At 44.3% G+C, this 17,038-nt stretch overlaps 1 protein-coding gene and 1 pseudogene across 1 annotated transcript in view; one reads left to right on the top strand and one right to left on the bottom strand.

The window, feature by feature from the left end:
* The window catches only part of LOC118638293 (zinc finger protein 883-like), a 29,099-nt gene extending 23,300 nt beyond the window's left edge, over window positions 1-5,799 (top strand). Inside the window, exons 5-6 of the mRNA XM_036274005.1 lie at window positions 4,712-4,922; window positions 5,700-5,799. Of these exons, the coding sequence (XP_036129898.1) occupies window positions 4,712-4,813 (102 nt within the window). The 3' untranslated portion in view covers window positions 4,814-4,922; window positions 5,700-5,799. The remainder of the gene's footprint in view (window positions 1-4,711; window positions 4,923-5,699) is intronic.
* A 4,847-nt stretch (window positions 5,800-10,646) lies between these two features.
* LOC118638339 lies at window positions 10,647-11,495 on the bottom strand (annotated as a pseudogene).
* Window positions 11,496-17,038: the final 5,543 nt, after the last annotated feature.

The following is a 17,038-nucleotide window of genomic DNA, read 5'->3' as shown; positions in this document are numbered from 1 at the left end:
GACTTCCAAAATGAAAGAACTGATTTGCAGGCATTTAAAGAATAACTGGGATTCATCCCTGACTCCTAAAATTTACCACTGGGAAATAATGTGAGAGTCAGTTTGAAGTTAAAACTCAGAACCCTGACAAAGTCTAAATGAAAGACATAGCCCTAATGTCCTTTTTTAATTTTTTAAAATACTGTTAAATTCCTGGCTGGTTTGACTCAGTGGTTAGCGTATTGGCCCATGGACCAGCTAGTCCTGGGTTTGGTTCCTGCTAGGGGTATGTACCTTGGTTGCAGTTTGTCCCCAGCCCCAGTTGGGCTTGTGTGGGTGACAACCAGTCGATGTGACTCTCTCATCGATGTTTCTTTCCCTCCTCTCCCACTTTATCTGAAGATAAATGGAAAAAATGTTCTCAGGGTGAGGATTATAAAAAATTAAAAAAAAAAAAAACCATTAAATTTAGTTTTGGAGAGGCAAGAACGGAGAAAGAGGGAAATATTTATCAATGGCATCGTGCACTCCCCCTACTGGGGATCAAGTCTGCAGTCTTGCCATGTACCCTGAACAGGACTCAAACCTGCAACCTTATGGTGCACAGAAGAAACCAAATAAACTGAGCCACACTTGTCAGGCCCCTAATGTCCTATGAAGTAAGCTTCCAGTAGATTTAAATGACTTCCCTGAAGTTGCTCGTATGGAAATAATGTTTTAGTGACCAGAAAGAGTATCTGTTGCTCCTCTTACAAGGCCTGAGAAGTACAAGGACCCCAAAATATATTTAGAGGTCAACATGTCTTGATTGAAAAGGGTGAGTGTAGGTAATAGAAAAGATCTCTGGTGCCACACAAAGTGCTTTTTTTTGCATTTATGTTCAGAATGAGCTTGAGAGGGGTAAGAGGGAGAGAGAAACATCAACTTGAGAGAGACACATCAAGTGGTTGCCACCCACACGACCTCAACCAGGCCGGGGACAAAATGCAACCAGGGTACATGCCCTTAGCAGGAACCGAACCCGGTACTCTCTGGCCAACAGGCCGACGCTATAACCATTGAGCAAACCTGGCCAGTGCATATTTTTAAAATATACTGTTGTACTGTTTGGAGTCCTATGGACTTGTCCCATAAAACCACTGTGACCTGTAGACTTAATAATTATTGGTAGAAAGTACTAAGAAATATTAGTAGAAAGTACTAAGCCTGGCCAGTGTTGCTCAGTGGATTGAGAATGGTTTTATGGACAAAAGTCCTGGTTCTATTTCTGGTTACGGCACATGCCCTGGTTGCGGGCTCCATTCCCAGTAGGGGCCTGCAGAAGGCATTCTATCCATACTTCTTTCTCACATGGGTGTTTATCTTACTCTAAAACGAATCAATAAAAACATTTATATCCTCATTCCAGAACATTTTTCCACCTTTGTTCAGAGATAATGAGAGGGAGAGACAGAAACATCCACGGGAGAGGGACACATCCAGTGGTTGCCACCCCGCGACACCACGCAACCCCAATCAGGGCCTGAATCAAGGTATGGGACTCTGACCTGACGCGAACCCGGGACTCATTGGTCCGCAGGCCGAACCTCTAATGAACCAAAACAACCACACCAATAAAGATATATTTAAAGGAAGAATGTAGGTCCAGGCTTCCACCTGGTTCCTCCATTCACCCCGGTCTCATCCTACACCTGGAGGTAATTGCATCGCACAGCCCTTACGCGCTCTATTCCTACCCGGAGCGGGTAAGAGGTGCGGGGGAGGGTGTCTGAGTTTGCAGGCAGCGCGCATGCGCAAAAAGTCTTGGCTTCCCCGGAAGCGAAGAGCGAGAACGGAGATTTCGTGAGCTTTCATAGTTTGGGTCGTCTTGGTGTAAATAAGGTCTTTCTATGTCCGCTTGCTGCACGCGGAAGCCTTGAGACCCCGCGGCCGCCGAGGACCTCTCTGCTGCGCGTCCTACAGCCGTGAGTGGCGCAGGTGAGTGCACGCCGGTGTCCTCCCTGCCAGGTGCAGGGTCCCAGTGCACTTGGAGCGAGCCGAGGCCCTGCCGCCGGTGCTGTGGCCGCTCTCTAGGCGGTCGGACGCTGCCTGCCGCGTGGCTGTCGTCCTGGAAACCGGACCCTGGGTCGCCCTCCCAGCCCGCGCCGATTCACGTCTCCGGAGACGACTCGGTGGCAGTCCAGCCGTTTGCGGGGAAAAGGGGACCCGGATCTGTGGGGAATGAGGTGGGATCTTTTGGCTTGAGGCTTTATGTATTTATTTTAACATGAGCTGAGTCGTTTTAGGTAAAGGGATTTGAATGAGGATTACAGATCTCAGTTTACAAGGCTTGTGAATTTCATAATTATTTGCTTTTATTGCTAACTTTTACTCAGAGGCGAGAGAGTTGTCTCTTGGTCGTGGGTCCCTTTTCATTTCCTAGGATTGCAAGAAGGAAGATGCACAGGACAGGAAATGACTGAGTCTGTCAGCACATGATGCTTTTTGAAGAAAATTAGAAGCAATGGGGTGTTTAAAATTTTCTCCCATGGATGTGGTTTTCTTCTTTGTACCTCTGACAGTTAATTCACTTACAAAAAATGTTTTTTCTTTGTTGAATTAATGAGAGGGAGAAAGAGAGAAAAATTGATGCGAGAGAACATCGATTGGCCTCCTCCTGCATGCCCTCCCTGGTAATCGGGCCCACAACCTTGGGCATGTGCCCTGACCTGGAATCAAACTCGCAACTTCTTGGTGCATGTGTCGACACTCAGACACACCAGCCAGGCATCCTTTTAAATCTTTAAACCTAGAAAATATTGCATTAAAAAGAAATTACCCAAATTTTTTTTAAATTTATATGTCTATATCTATCTTTATATCTCTATCTATTTTTTAATCCTCACCCAAGGTAAATTTTCATTTATCTTCAGATAGTGTGGGAGGGAGGTAGAGAGAGAGAGACATCTACTGTGTGCTTCCCGCAAGACCCTGCCCAGAGCCAGGGAACTGAACTGAAACTGAAACCTGTGACTCTTAGGTCTATGGGCCAACGCTCCAACTGCTGATACAAACCAGCTAGGATGAGATTTATGTATTTATATATTCATTTATTTTTTTATCTTCACTCGAGGACATTTTTGCATTTGTGTTCAGATAGTGAGTGAGGGAGAGAAGGGGGAAGAGAGAGAGAAACATCGACATGAGAGAGACATCGAGTGGCTGCCACCCACACGACCCCAACCAGGACCCAGTATAAAGTGCAACCAAGGTACGTGCCCTTAAAGGGACCGAAACTGGGGCTCTCCGGACCTCTGGCCAACGTTCTAACTGCTGAGCCAAACCGACCAGGGCATGATTTTTTAAAAATAAATTTTTATTGATTTTTTTAGAGACAGAGGAAGGGAGAGACAGAGAAAAACATTGATAAGAAGCGTGGGATGGCTGCTTCCCACATACCCACCACTAGGCATCGAGCCCACACCTCAGACATGTGCCTAGACCAGGCATTGCACTGGGACCTCTCAGTCCATGGGAAAATGTTGAGTTCACAGAGCCACACAACCCCGGCTTTGTTTTAAATATACTGAGTCTATTTCAGATTCTGAGCCCTGTGTCCTTTCCACATACATTGAAACAGTTGTTGGTACTTAGTAACATTAGGCTATGTTACGCTTGGTAAGGATGTCAGTGATCTTTTTTTTTTTTTTTTTATCCTCATCCGAGGACATTTTTTGATATTTTGTTCAGATAGAGTAGGAGGGAGGGAGGGAGAGAGAGAGAGAGAAACATCGATGTGAAAGGGACACATCGAGTGGTCGCCACCCACACGACCCAACCAGGGCCGGGGACAAACTGCAACTGAGGTACGTGCCCTTAGCGGGAACCGAACCCAGGTCTCTGGACTGCAGGCTGATGCTGTAACCGCTGAGCCAAACTGGCCAGGGCTTAAGAGTCAGAATATAGTTCTGTGAGTTGGTCTAATATTCAGCAACATTTTCCTTCCCTTTATGTGATTTGTTGAAGTATAGTGACTGTGAGCCACAGAGGAGTTATTCCCCTCAAGTCCCTCTTGTCCATTCTCTGAAAATACTGAAGGGTGGAGTGGATTCACCTGAAACTTCATTCCCATAGAGCCCATCTATTCATGGTGAAATTATATGAGCTGCATGTTTAAATAGCTAACTTTCTAAAAGTTTCATTGTGAAGATCTACATTGTTTGTAATTTCTGCAAGTACCTGCTTCAGCCCCTCACACTACCCAGAGGTCTGGGGTCTGCTGGGTGTGATGTCTGTGCCTACCGAACACAGCTCTGGGCAGGTGCACAGGCGTGAGGAGGGAACTAGATAAAGATGCTGTATCGGGTCCCTGCATCGCCAAGGCATCCGCAGGCCTTTAAAGCTGAACTGCTTTTGTTCGGGTTACTGTCAGATCCCTGGAGGAGTTTTATGAAATGACCTCCACTGTGCTCTCTCTCCTAGAGTTGGAGGACTGCTCTGGGTCAGGCATCTTTGTTTACTGAGGTGCCACAAGTGAGTCTAAGGAAGCCCAGGGATCAGCAGGAAGGCCCCCAGGAGCATTTGTGAGTGGGGCGCAGGCTTTAGTCAGGGATGTGACAGGGTGGTCTGTTGGGGTCAGAGATCCCAGACGCCATCCCTCGTTCCCCTGGCTGTAGGGACGTGTGCAGGTCTGTGGGAGGGGAGTGCACATGAAGACAAATAAAACAATCCTCACAGTGTGGTCTCCCTGTAGGAGCTCATTGTTCCTGACTCCCCTGTGACAAAGGACAGCAGAGGGTGGCCTTTTCAACAGTTCCAGGTCCTTCTGACTGTGAGTGTGCTGGGAGCTGATTAAGGGGCTGTGCGCACACATTTGAAGGCACATTCTGTGACTCCAACATAACGTCACCTGAGAAAACAACCCTGAGCAGGACCAGGACCAGGACAAAATGGCTGCTTCTCCGGTAAAAGACATGTCATGGGTCAGAGGCTGTGTCTGCTTTTCCTTTCACATGGATGGATTTCGAAGCTGCAACCTTAATTTCTCTACTTCTGATGTTCTTCCTAGTGAGGTTGTTTTCCTATACTTACTTTTATTTTCTTATTTACAAAAAATGTTTTCGTTGATGTTTTAGAGAGACAGCAAGGGAGAGAGAGATAGAAGCATGGATGTGGTAAAGGAACATTATTGGCCCCCTGAGTAAGCCCCCTACTAGGGATCAAGTCCACAACCCTGGCATGTGCCCTGGCCAGGAATCGAACTGGTGACCTTTTGGTACATGAGTTGACGCTAGCCAGTCTGCCACCCCGGCCAAGCTACCCTGTGTTTTTTTTGTTTGTTTGTTTGTTTTTTTTAATCCTCACCTGAGGACATTTTTCCATTTTTTGTTCAGGTAGAGTGGGAGGGGGAGAGAGGAAGAGAGAGAGAAACATCGATGTGAAAGGGACACATCGAGTGGCTGCCACCCGCACGACCAACCAGGGCCGGGGACAAACTGCAACCGAGGTACATGCCCCTAGCGGGAACCGAACCCGGGTCTCTCGGGACCGCAGGCCAACGCTCTAACCGCTGAGCCAAACCGGCCAGGGCTACCCTGTGTTTTTTTATGTACTGTTTAGAAGAATGGCACGTGGCCTGGAAACATTGGCATCATTAGTAAAAACCACTCCTAACACTGTTTCCATGTTGGGTGACATGAACTCTGCTTGTTGTCCCTTGGTCAATGTGTCTTTCCTTTCAGGGACTGCTGACCTTCAGGGATGTGGCTGTAGATATCTCTCAGGAGGAGTGGGAATGCCTGGACCCCGCTCAGCGGACATTATACCTGGATGTGATGTTGGACAACTACAGGAACCTAGTCTCCCTGGGTGAGGATGACTTCCTTCCAGAGCTCCTCCTCCAGCCACTGGAGTTTATTTCTTTTATTCCTTTAATATCTTTTAGAGGCTTCTGCTTTGTATGGTAGTCTTCAGAGTCTTGCTGTCAGGGAACAAAAATGGGGATGCTGGTGTACAAAGAAAGAGTATGTGATACATGTGAATTACAAATTCAGTGTTTGAAGTTTTTGTGTTGTGTAGAATAATTGAGGTCCTATCAGGAAACAATATTTTGGGAAATCAATTTGGGGAGTATTCTACTGTTCAACCAAGTCTTCTACCTGAGCATGATCTGGATTGGATATGGGAGCATGTCTATCAATACTCATGTTCCATTTTCTTTCTCTCTGTTTTTTACTTATTTATTTTCTAATTTTTTTTTATATTAGGGAGACTGAACATCCATTGGCTGCCCCTGCATGCCCCCCACTGGGGATTGTGTCCACAATCTGGGCATGTGTCCTCCACCAGAATTGAACCCAGGACACATTGGTCCACTGGCTGGTGCTCTAACCGCTTAGCCAAACTGGGTAGAGCCTCACTTTATATCTTCTTTGTTGTGTATCTTATGACATAGATTTAAGATTTTACTGCTTTTAATTTTACAGATCTACAGGAGAAATCAAAGTGATTTTTGTTTCATTAGCTTATTGGGAATATTTCTATTGGTGTATATATTTACACGTGCAAGAAATCTTGACATTTTCAAATACTTTAGTATTTAGAATTTTTGAAGTGCATCTAGAAGTATTTTCTTACTCATTTTTCATAGGGCAGGTTTAATGGTGAGAATATCTTAAGTATTTTTGAATTGAAAGAGTCTTTCTCTTTTGTTGATGTTTTGTCTGAGAAAGTATTCTTTTTTTTTTTTTTAAATCTTTATTGTTGGATGTAAAATGTATTACAGATGTTCCACATTTCCCCCCCATTGACCCCCTCCTCCCCACTCCCACCCCCTCTCCCACCTTTTCCCACATTATTGTCTGTGTCCATTGGTTATGCATATAAGTTCTTTGGTTTATTTCTTCTCACCCCCCAACCCCTTTCCCTTTGAGGTTTGTCAGTCTAGCAATGAATTTTTACTTCTTAATCCCTTTACCCTTTTCACCCATTCCCCCAACCCCCCTCCCAACTGGCAACCAACAAAATGTTCTCTGTAACTATGAGAATGTTTCTGTTCTACCTGTTCATTTTGTTCGTAGATTCCATTGTTGATAGATATGTATTCATTGCCATTTTGTTTGTTCATATATTTTATCTTTCTCTTCAAAAAGACCCTTCATCATTTCATATAATAATGGTTTGGTGGTGATGAATTCCTTTAACTTTTTCTTGTCTGGGAAAGCTTTTATATGTCCATCGATTCTAAATGACAGTTTTGCAGGATAGAGTAATCTTGGTTGTAGGTTCTTGATTTTCATCACTCTGAATATTTCTTGCCACTCCCTTCTGGCCTGCAAAGTTTCTTTTGAGAAATCAGCTGACAGCCTAATGGGAACTCCCTTGTAGGTAACTAGCTGCCTTTCTCTTGCTGCTTTTAAGATTCTCTCTTTGTCTTGAACCTTTTGCATTTCAATGATGATGTGTCTCGGTGTGGGCCTCTTGGGGTTCATCTTGTTTGGGATTCTCTGTGCTTCCTGGACTTGTATGTCTGTTTCCTTCACCAAGTTAGGAAAGTTTTCTGCCATTGTTGTTTCAAACAGGTTTTCGATTTCTTGTTCTCTCTCTTCTCCTTCGGGCACCCCCAAGATGTGAATGTTGGCACGCTTGAAGTTGTCCCAGAGGCTCCTTACACTATCCTCATTTTTTTGGATTCTTTTTTCTTTTTGCTGTTCTGATTGGGCATTTTTTGCTTCCTCATATTCCAAATCAATGGTTTGCTCCTTGGATTTACGTACTCTATTATTGAAGCTGTGTAAATTATTCTTTATTTCAGTTAATGCCTCCTTCAATTCTAACTGTGTATCCATGATTTCTGACTGGTCCTTTTTTATGCTCTTGAGGCCCTCCCTAAGTTCACTGAGGTTCTCACTAAGTTCATTGAGCATCCTTATAAGCAGTATTTTGAACTCAGCATCTGTTAGGTTGCTTATCTCCATTTCGCTTAGTTCTTTTCTTGGAGTTTTATTTTGTTCTTTCATTTGGGACCTGTTTCTTTGTCTCCTCATTTTGGCTGCCTCCCTGTGTTTGTTTCAGTGTATTACTTAATGAGAGGTATGGGGCTCGCTGAGACCAGATGCTGCTTGTTTGAAAGAATTTAGGTAAAACCTGAAGCAGGATTCAAGACAGGCCAATCCTATGGTTAAGCAAGTGGCAACAGCTTGGGTGGGCTTGAAAGTTGGGTTCACTTGAAGCTTGGGTTGGGTGGGGTGGAGTGGGGCGGGGTGGGGTGGGGCGGGGCTTCAGGGAATCAGCAGGGCGGGGCTACCAGTGTGAGCCAGGTTGCTGGAGTCCCAGATATGGAGACTGTCTGCCACCCCAGGGAAGGGCTCACCAAAGGAACAAAGGCCTCTTACACCACATTTGTCCCGGAGAAAGCCCCCTCTCCAGCCCTCGCTCCAGTGCTGCACAGCTCAGTTCTTCCCTGTATGTCTCTGGTGCCCCTCGAGCTGCCTCCCCTCCAAGCTTAGAGGGAGAGAGTCCGATAAGTCTGTGCGCGGGCCCTTTAAGGAGCTGCCTGGGGCTCCAGCCACTTCAGCCTCCCTGAGCCTCAGTTCCCGCTGGTTTTTCCAGCCAGAAGTTATGGGGATTCTCTTCCTGGCACTGGAACCCTGAGCGGGGCACCTGGTGTGGGACAGGGACCCCTCAGTCCTCAGGAAGGACCTTCCCAACTGAGGTGTCCTCCTGATTTTTATCCGCCACACGTGGGTGTGGGACCAGCCCGTCCCAGCCCCTCGTGCCGCAGCCCCTCCTACCAGTCTGGATGTGGCTGCTGCTTTAATTCCATAGTTGTAGGACTTCCATTCAGCTTGATTTCAGGCGGTTCTGAATGATGGTTGTTCTGTAGTTTAGTTGTAACTTTGATGTGGTTGTGGGAGGACGGGATACCGCGTTTACCTACGCCGCCATCTTCTGAGAAAGTATTCTTGATTGATAGATTTTGGTTTTTTATCAGTTCAGTGTTTTCTTCCATGCTTTTTTAAAATTTGATTTCTACTGAGAAGCCCAGTGATCATCACAGAGGAGCTGTCTTTTCCTTGATAAGTATTTATTTTGGTCTTGTTCTTTTTACCCTTTTAAGGTATTTGTTGTAGGGGATTCATTATGTTTGATTCTGATATGTACTTCTGTTGACATTTTTACATTCGTTCTACTCAGAATTCTGTAAACTGCTTGAATTTGTATGTCTCTTTCTCTAAATGTTGAAATCTTAAACTAATTTTTTTAACTTTTAATGCTTTTTTCAAATTGATTTGAGTGACATTATTTAATAGAAGTGAGTTTATGGGTTTCAGGTGTGGATTTCTATGTGTATATTATACTGTGCCCACCACCCAAAGTCAGATCATCTTCTGTTACCATGTATTAGGCTCCGTTCACCCCCGTCCCCATCATCCTGTGGCAACCACCACACTGTTCTTGTGTCCATGAGTTTCAGTTTTATACCTCACATATGAGTGAAAGTATGTAGTTCTTAGTTTTTTCTGCCTAATTTCACGTAGCGCAGTATTCTCAAGGTCCATCATGTTGTTGCAAATGTCAGCATTTTGTCTTTTCTTATGGCTCAGTAGGTAATATTCCATTGTGTGTATGCACCACATCTTTTTGTTTTTGTTAATCTTCACCTGAGGATAATTTTTTCATTGATTATTAGAGAGAATGGAAAGAGGAAGGGAGGGAGGAAGACAAATCAACTCGTTGCCTCCCATAGGACCCCAACCAGGGTCAGGGATTGAACCTGCGACCCAAGTATGTGCCCTTGGTCAGAATTGAACAGGTGACCCTTTAGTCCTCTGGGCCACACTGCGAGGGCTGAGCCAACCTGCCACCTTCTCTTTATCCAGGCCTACATCAAAGGACACCTTGGCTGTCCCCATGTCTTGGTTACTGTGTATAATGCTGCAGTGAACATAGGGGTGCTTGAATGTCTACAAATATGTTTTCAAGTTTTTCTGGTATATTCCCAGGAGTGGGATTACTGGGTCATATGATAGCTGTATTCTTCATTTTTTGAGGAATCACCAGACTATTTTTGAAAGTGGCTGTAACAATCTATGTGCCCACCAGCAGTGTATGAGGGTTCCCTTTTCTCCACAACACCTCCAAGACCTGTTAATACCTGTTGTTGATTATAGCCATTCTGACAGGGATTAGTTGGTATCTCATGGAGTTTTTATTTGCATGTCCCTAATTGCTTGTCAGACTTGACATCTTTGGTCTCCCTGGTAGAGGCATCTGTCTTTTAGGTCATTGGCCCATTTTTTTAGTTGGCTTATTTAGACCTGAGTTTTATGAATTCTTGATAAATTTTGGATTTTAAACCTTTGTTGGGGCTGTTTGCTAATATCACCTCCAATTTGGTCAGGTGCCTTTTTTTTTAAACCAGCCAACGAATTTTAATTGGAAGTAACTGTCCAAGACACTGCACCATTCAAGTCTTTGGGCCCACAACATTTAACAGTGGCTTTATTAGGTGAATGCCTAAAAGTATTCAACATTAGATTCAATTTACTTCACATTAACATTAGCAAATACATTGTCAGCAAAGCTTAAATGTTCCAAATCAACAACTTGAGGTATAGAAGACCTGCTCTCAGTAACCCTGCTGAGGTGACATGGAGACAGAAAGAGCCTATGACTCAGCTCAGGTCCTACCCAACAATCACTGTGTCGTCACTGGTGAAGTCATAGGAGGGAACCTCAACGTTGAGAGGTGCAAGCCCCTTTCATCCTGCCAGATGCCTCATCATGGGACCCATGGCAAAGGCTGTAATAACCACCAAAATCTCCTGCATTTGCAATGGGCACACAGCCAAGATGTGTGCACACAGCCAAGATGTGTGCAAACACCTATCAGGATGACCCACTCAGGTTTCTTCACACATTCTAAATCGTGCTGTGGGTCCCTCAGCTGGGACACGTCCACTGCGCCCTCCTGGTCAACCTCCTCCTTGGTTCTGTGACGCACAGACGGGCTTGCTCTCCACTTGAAAGCCATAATCTTGCCTTCTGGGATGTCAGATAACTTGATCTCGATTTTTGACATGGCCAGCAGGTCCGCAGAGGCACTCATGCTGGAGACGAACTGGGAGGCGTCATTCTTGGCAGTGTATGCAACAGCCACTGTCCTCACGGCCACCAAGTAGGAGAAACCCTTTCTAGCCTCGCTGCTCTCCTTTGACGACTTTGTACTGTCTAACACCTCAGCACGGCGATAGTCAGAGAGGTCAAGCACTTTGACATCTGCATGGGAATAATGAGCAGAAGCAGGGACATTGAGGCCCACGACGCTGACCATTGGCCAGCTCGCGGCCTGGCCGCGCTGCAAGTTCCTGCAGAAGAAGGGCCGTTTTACCTCCAGCACCAGCAGCTCAGAGCGGTGGAGGGGCAGCGCGGGCTGCCCAGGAGCCACCGCGCACCCACCACCCGCCCACCGCTGCGTGGGACGTGGCTGACAGGACGGGCACCAATGGGCCCGAGCAGCCAGCGACCAACAACATGACGACAGCTGCTCCAAACGCCAGGCGGTCACAGCGACAACCTTCCGCCCACCGCGCAGGCGCGGAGAGGCACAGAAGGTGCTGGTCAGGTGCCTTTTTGCTTTGTGCTCAGATTTTCTGGGGTTGCAGCGAAAGTGGTAATGATAGGGAAGTGTATATCATGGCAGCCCGTCTCAGGAAATACAGGAAGTTGCAAGTACGTAAACAACCTAAACATTACATCTTAAAGTCCTAGGAACAGAAGAACAAAAGCAGCCCAGAGTCCGCAGAAGAAAGAAAATAGTGAGATGATGTGATAAGGAGGGATGACTGTGTTTCGATCAGTTTCTCCATTTGGTTTTCTGAGTCGTTTGCTATATCTCAGAACTACCTGAGTCAGTGCATATGTATTAAGAATTGTTATGTCTTTATGACATGGTGACCCCTTTATCATTATCAAGTGCCCATTTTTGTCTTTTGTTGACGTGAAATTTATTTTGTCAGATATAAGTATGACTACATCTGCTGTTCTGTGGATTTTATTTGCTTGGAAAATCATTTTCTACCCTTTCAATTTGGTTCTGCTTTTGTCTCTGCAGCTTAGATGTGTGTCGTAAAGGCAGCACATGCTTAGATTTTGTTTTTTGATCCAGGCTGCTACTCTCTGGTTCTACAGATGAAGTCAGTCCCTTTACATTTAGGGTTATTATTGATGTATGAAGATGTCCTAGAGCCATTTTATCTGTTCTTTTCTGTTAGCTCTCTGCCTCCACACAGGTTCTTTCTCTTTGTGTTTCTGTTGTTTGTTTGGTGGGATTCCACACTTCTTTTCTCTGTTATTTTCTTTTTTAAGCTGTGTGTGTTATTTTGGGGGGTTTGTGTGTGGTTACCATTAGGTTTATAAAAATAAAGTTGTATATATGAGTATATTTCTTTCTCTCTCTCTCTCTCTTTTTTTTTTTTCTTTTCACCTAAGGACATTTTTCCATTTTTTGTTCAGATACAGTGGGAGAGAGAGAGAGAGAGAAACATCGACGTGAAAGGGACACATCGAGTGATTGCCACCCTTAGGACAAACCAGGGCTGGGGACACACTGAAACTGAGGCACATGCCCTTAGCGGGAACCGAGCCCGGGTCTCTCTGGACCGCAGGCCAACGCTGTAACCGCTGCGCCAAACCGGCCAGGGCTCGTTTTGTTTTGTTTTGTTTTCTCTTGTTTTGGTTTGTTTTTACATAAAGTGATAGCGGTGAAGGAGAGCACAGAAAAACTTCGATGTGAGAGGTCACATGGATTGGTTGCCTCTGGCACACCTGCGACCTGAAGCGGGAAACAGACCTGCAACCCAGGTGTGTGCCCTTGACTGGAATCCAACCTGTGACCCCCTCCCTGATCAGTGGAATGATGATCTAACCAAGGAGTCAAAGCGGCCAGAGATATTTTTTTCTTTCTTTTTTTTAATGCTCACCTGAGGAAATTTTTTAATTTATCTTCAGATAGAGTAGGGGGAGGGAGAGGGAGAGAGAGTGAAAAGAAATATCGTCGTGAGAGAGACATATCAACTGGTTGCCTCCCGCTCCACCTCAACCACGGCCGGGAATGAATCACAAACAAGGTACACGCCCTTGACTGGAATCGAACCCAAAACTCTATGAGCCTAACTGGCCAGGGCTGGGATATTTCTTTTGAGCGCAGCTGATCTCCATCTTTGTTTGGCAGTTCAGACCTTGTCTCTCCACTTTTAAGTTTTTGCTGGCACAAATTATCCCTGTCTATGCTGTAAATTTCTGGGTTGTTTCGAGTAGAGTTAGGACCTTATGCTCTTTGTTTTAAGTAGAACTCCCTTGAGTATTTCCTGCAATGAAGGTTTTCTGGTGATAAATGTCCTCAGCTTCTGTATACCTGGGAAAGTATTTCTCCTTCATATTTAAAAGATAACTTTGCCGGGTACATTATTCTTGACTGGAAATATCACTTTTTCAGTCATTTGAATATTTGGTGCCACTATTTTCTGGCTTGTAGGGTTTCTCTTGAGAAGTCGGATGACATTCTGATGGGTTTTCTGTTGTAGGTCACTTCCTTTTCCCTTGTCACTTTGATAATTTATTCTTTGTCATTAATTTTTGACAGTGTTGATACAATATGTTTTTCTGAGGGCCTCTGTGTATTGAGGTAACGAGGTGTTATGTTTGTTTTTTGGTTTTGACTATCTAGTTGTAATCACAGGTTTGGGAAGTTGTCATCCACTGCTTGTTTGAATACGCTCTCCATTCATTTCTACCTCCCTTCTTCCTCTTAGTATGCCTGTAATTCTTGTTGGTTTTTCTAATGGAATCAGATCGTTCCTGTAAAGCTTGTTCATTTGTCAAAATGTTTTCATTGATTTTTTGAGAAAGAGAGAAACGTCAATCAGCTGACTTCTGCACCGCTCCTACTGGGAATTGAGCCACAACCCAGGCATGTGCCTAGACTGGGGATTGAACTGGAAACTGTCAGTCCATGGGACGATGCTCAATCCACTGAGCCACACCTGCCTGACCTTTATCTTTTTAAACACCCTCCATCATTTCTCGGTTCCTCTCTTTGATTTAGCTAATCCTTTCCTCCATCTGGTGGGCTGGGTTTCCTATTCTCAGTAGTTTCCTCCTAACCTCCTTAATTGCATGCTTCATTTCCAAGATTTCTGATTGGTTCTTTTTTAAAGTTCTGGTTTTTTTTGTAAAGTACGCGTTTTGTTCATTAATGTGTTTTCTGAGTGAATGGAATCACCTGTCTGTGTCTTCTTGCATCTCACTGAGTGTTTGCCGAACTCAGTGTAGCTTCTCTGTCATGTATGTGCCATGGTTCCATGTGCTGCGGCTTCCCTCCTGGACATTTTTTCATTTAGTTTCTGAGCTTCTTCATTACCATGTTTATTCATGGTATCTGCTGGTCTCTTCCTTCTAGGCGTCTGTTGTTGACTTTTCTCTATCAGTTTTCTCTGAAGAGGGCTTTCTACCATTTTCTAGTAGGAGGCGCTGAATCACCAAATTTTGAACTCTGATTTTTCAGGGCTGACCTCAGCTTCATCAGCTACTGTCGCCATGGTGCTTGGGATTGGGATTTGTTTTGCTGTCACTGCATTGGTGACCCTGGACCTTCTTGGGTTCCCCCCACACACCTCACTTGGGCATCAGTCACAGAGGGAAACATCGATTCTGCAGTAGCTCTTGTTTTCTCAGATACTGTGCTCGACCTGACACCACAGGCATCTGGAAGTGCGTTTTGGGAGTCCTAGAGGAGGTAGGGCTCTGTGACTTCCTTTCTTTGTCTGAAACACCTCCCCCCGATAGTCGACTCCCAGGGCGGAGCCATTATGTTCTGTTTCTGCCCTGATGTCTCTAACGGGCTCAGCTGCTATTTGCAGGGCTCACCCTGCTGGAGAGCCCACTGAGACTTCATTCCTCCGGCCACAGAGGCATCTGCTACCAGCAGCTTCTTGCTGTCTCTGATCCGAGCTGCTTGCCAGCTCCCGACCACAGGGCTGCATCAGTGGTTGAGTGACATCTGTGACCGTCTGAGCCCTTCTCCCTTCTTGCCTCCCCTTTTATCCCAGTTGCCCACCTTCAGATCCTTCAAACTGCTAGTCTCTCAGGCTTCTACATTAACCAGGGACTTCTCTCTTGAGTAGCGTTGATTAAGTTGTTGAAATTTATTGGGGAGAGGCCAACGTGATCTCTCTCACTATCATTCCTCTGACATGACTCCCCACCTCTTGAACTATTCATTTTTTACATAAGTCATCTACTCCTTGTCACTATTCTCTGTGTCAGACCACTTGATATACAAAGTGGTCAGTTTGTTCGTGTCCCTTTAGACTCTGAGGTTCTCTTTCTTTTTCTAAAAAATTTTTTCTTTATTGATTTTAGGGAGAGGGAGAGAGACAGAAATATTGATGCGACAAAATATCCATCGGCCGTGTATCGAATGCCAGTTACTGAGTATCTGGCCCACAAACTGGGCACGTGTCCTGACAGGGAATTGAACAAGACACATTTTGGTGTATGTGTAGATGCTCAATCATTGAGCCACAATGGCTGGGTTAGGTTCTCTTTTTTTATTTTACATTTTTGTTGGCATCCCTGTATTGAAATTTCTAATGACCTATGTACAAGTTCATTGATTCTGAATTTTTGGTCATAGGTTTCATTGATGATTCTACTGTATTTTTAAATTTGGGTATAGTTTTTTTTGTTTTTTGTTTTTTATTAGCTTCCTACTTTTGTTTGGTTCATTTTTATATTGCCTTTCTCTGCATTTTTATTGTGATGATGCACAGTTTTTTTGATATGCAGTTGTTGGTTTTGTCCACTTTTCCAATTAACGATGGTTATTTTTAGTCCTCTTTTAGGTAATTAATATATTTCTGTTAATGCAGTACCAATTTCTGTAGATTTCTTTGATTGAATTGTGTTTTTCTTGTTCTCTCTGTCCTGATATCTTTTGTTGTGGTTCCGGAATTTAAACAGCCTGGGTTTATGAACCTGTTTTTCATGAGCGAAAACAAATCTCAGTTATCTGTGGTAGAATTTCTACTTTTTGTAAAAACAGTTTTGGGGCAGTATTACTGTAAGTTCCATGTTTGTCTTTTTTTTTTTTGTCTGTTCATTAGAGTCCATGATATATTTCTGTCCTCGATATCTGTCTTCGCTATTGCAGTCTCTGAAGTGTTTGAACAATGACTTTCTTTTTAGCATATTGCAATGCATTCGCCATGTACTGAAATAGTTTTAGAATTCTGCCATGCCAAACAGAAACACACATTTCACTGTGCTGACAGAAAGTGATGTCACTGAAGAGGCATTACCCTCCTCTCTGTCTCTCCAGACAAGAAACTGGGAATTGGGAGCTGTCTAATACTATTGCTACTGTGTGCCAGGGGGTTTAAGCAGGTATCTTTGGAAAATGTAAGCAACTTTTTGTCTTTCTCAGATGTCACTTTTCCTCATTGTATCTTTGTTGGTCTTGCTTTGAGTACTGAACTTGCTTTGGGAGTACTCAGAATGTAATTTGGTCAATAATTGCTGGTAAGTTCAATGTACATCTACCCGAGTGTCATGAATGTGAAACTTTATGTCATATCTTTCAGCTATCTTATCTGACGACAACCAGGCCTTTGTGCCAAAGCCAAAGCTGGAAGATTTATTCCCTGAAATAATACTGGTAAGATATGGAAGGTATGGGTTTTATAGTGTACACTTAGTGAGAGCCTTGGGATGTGAGGAAGCGTGTACGATGAGAAGGTGTGATAATATGGACAGAAGTAACCTGGGACTGTTGTATAATAAAATCTTTGTTACCTAAAGAGTTCAAAGATATTATACATTTGGGAATGCCCCCAATTTAGTTCAGTTACATATGCAGATCAGTGTGTTTCTAAACTAGATGACTAAAAACAATGTGTTACTGTCATGTAGTATATCAGAAATAGAGAACATCTAGAACTCACATCAGCGATGTTGCAAAGAATAATAAGAATAGTTTGCAATGTTGTGTGGGATTAAACTTTCAGTCAGTCATTTCTGA

Source organism: Molossus molossus, unplaced genomic scaffold, assembly GCF_014108415.1.
Source record: "Molossus molossus isolate mMolMol1 unplaced genomic scaffold, mMolMol1.p scaffold_m16_p_21, whole genome shotgun sequence".
Taxonomy (NCBI): Eukaryota; Metazoa; Chordata; class Mammalia; order Chiroptera; family Molossidae; genus Molossus; species Molossus molossus.
Note: the sequence above shows the minus strand (reverse complement) of the source record. Positions and strands in the feature narration are given on the sequence as shown.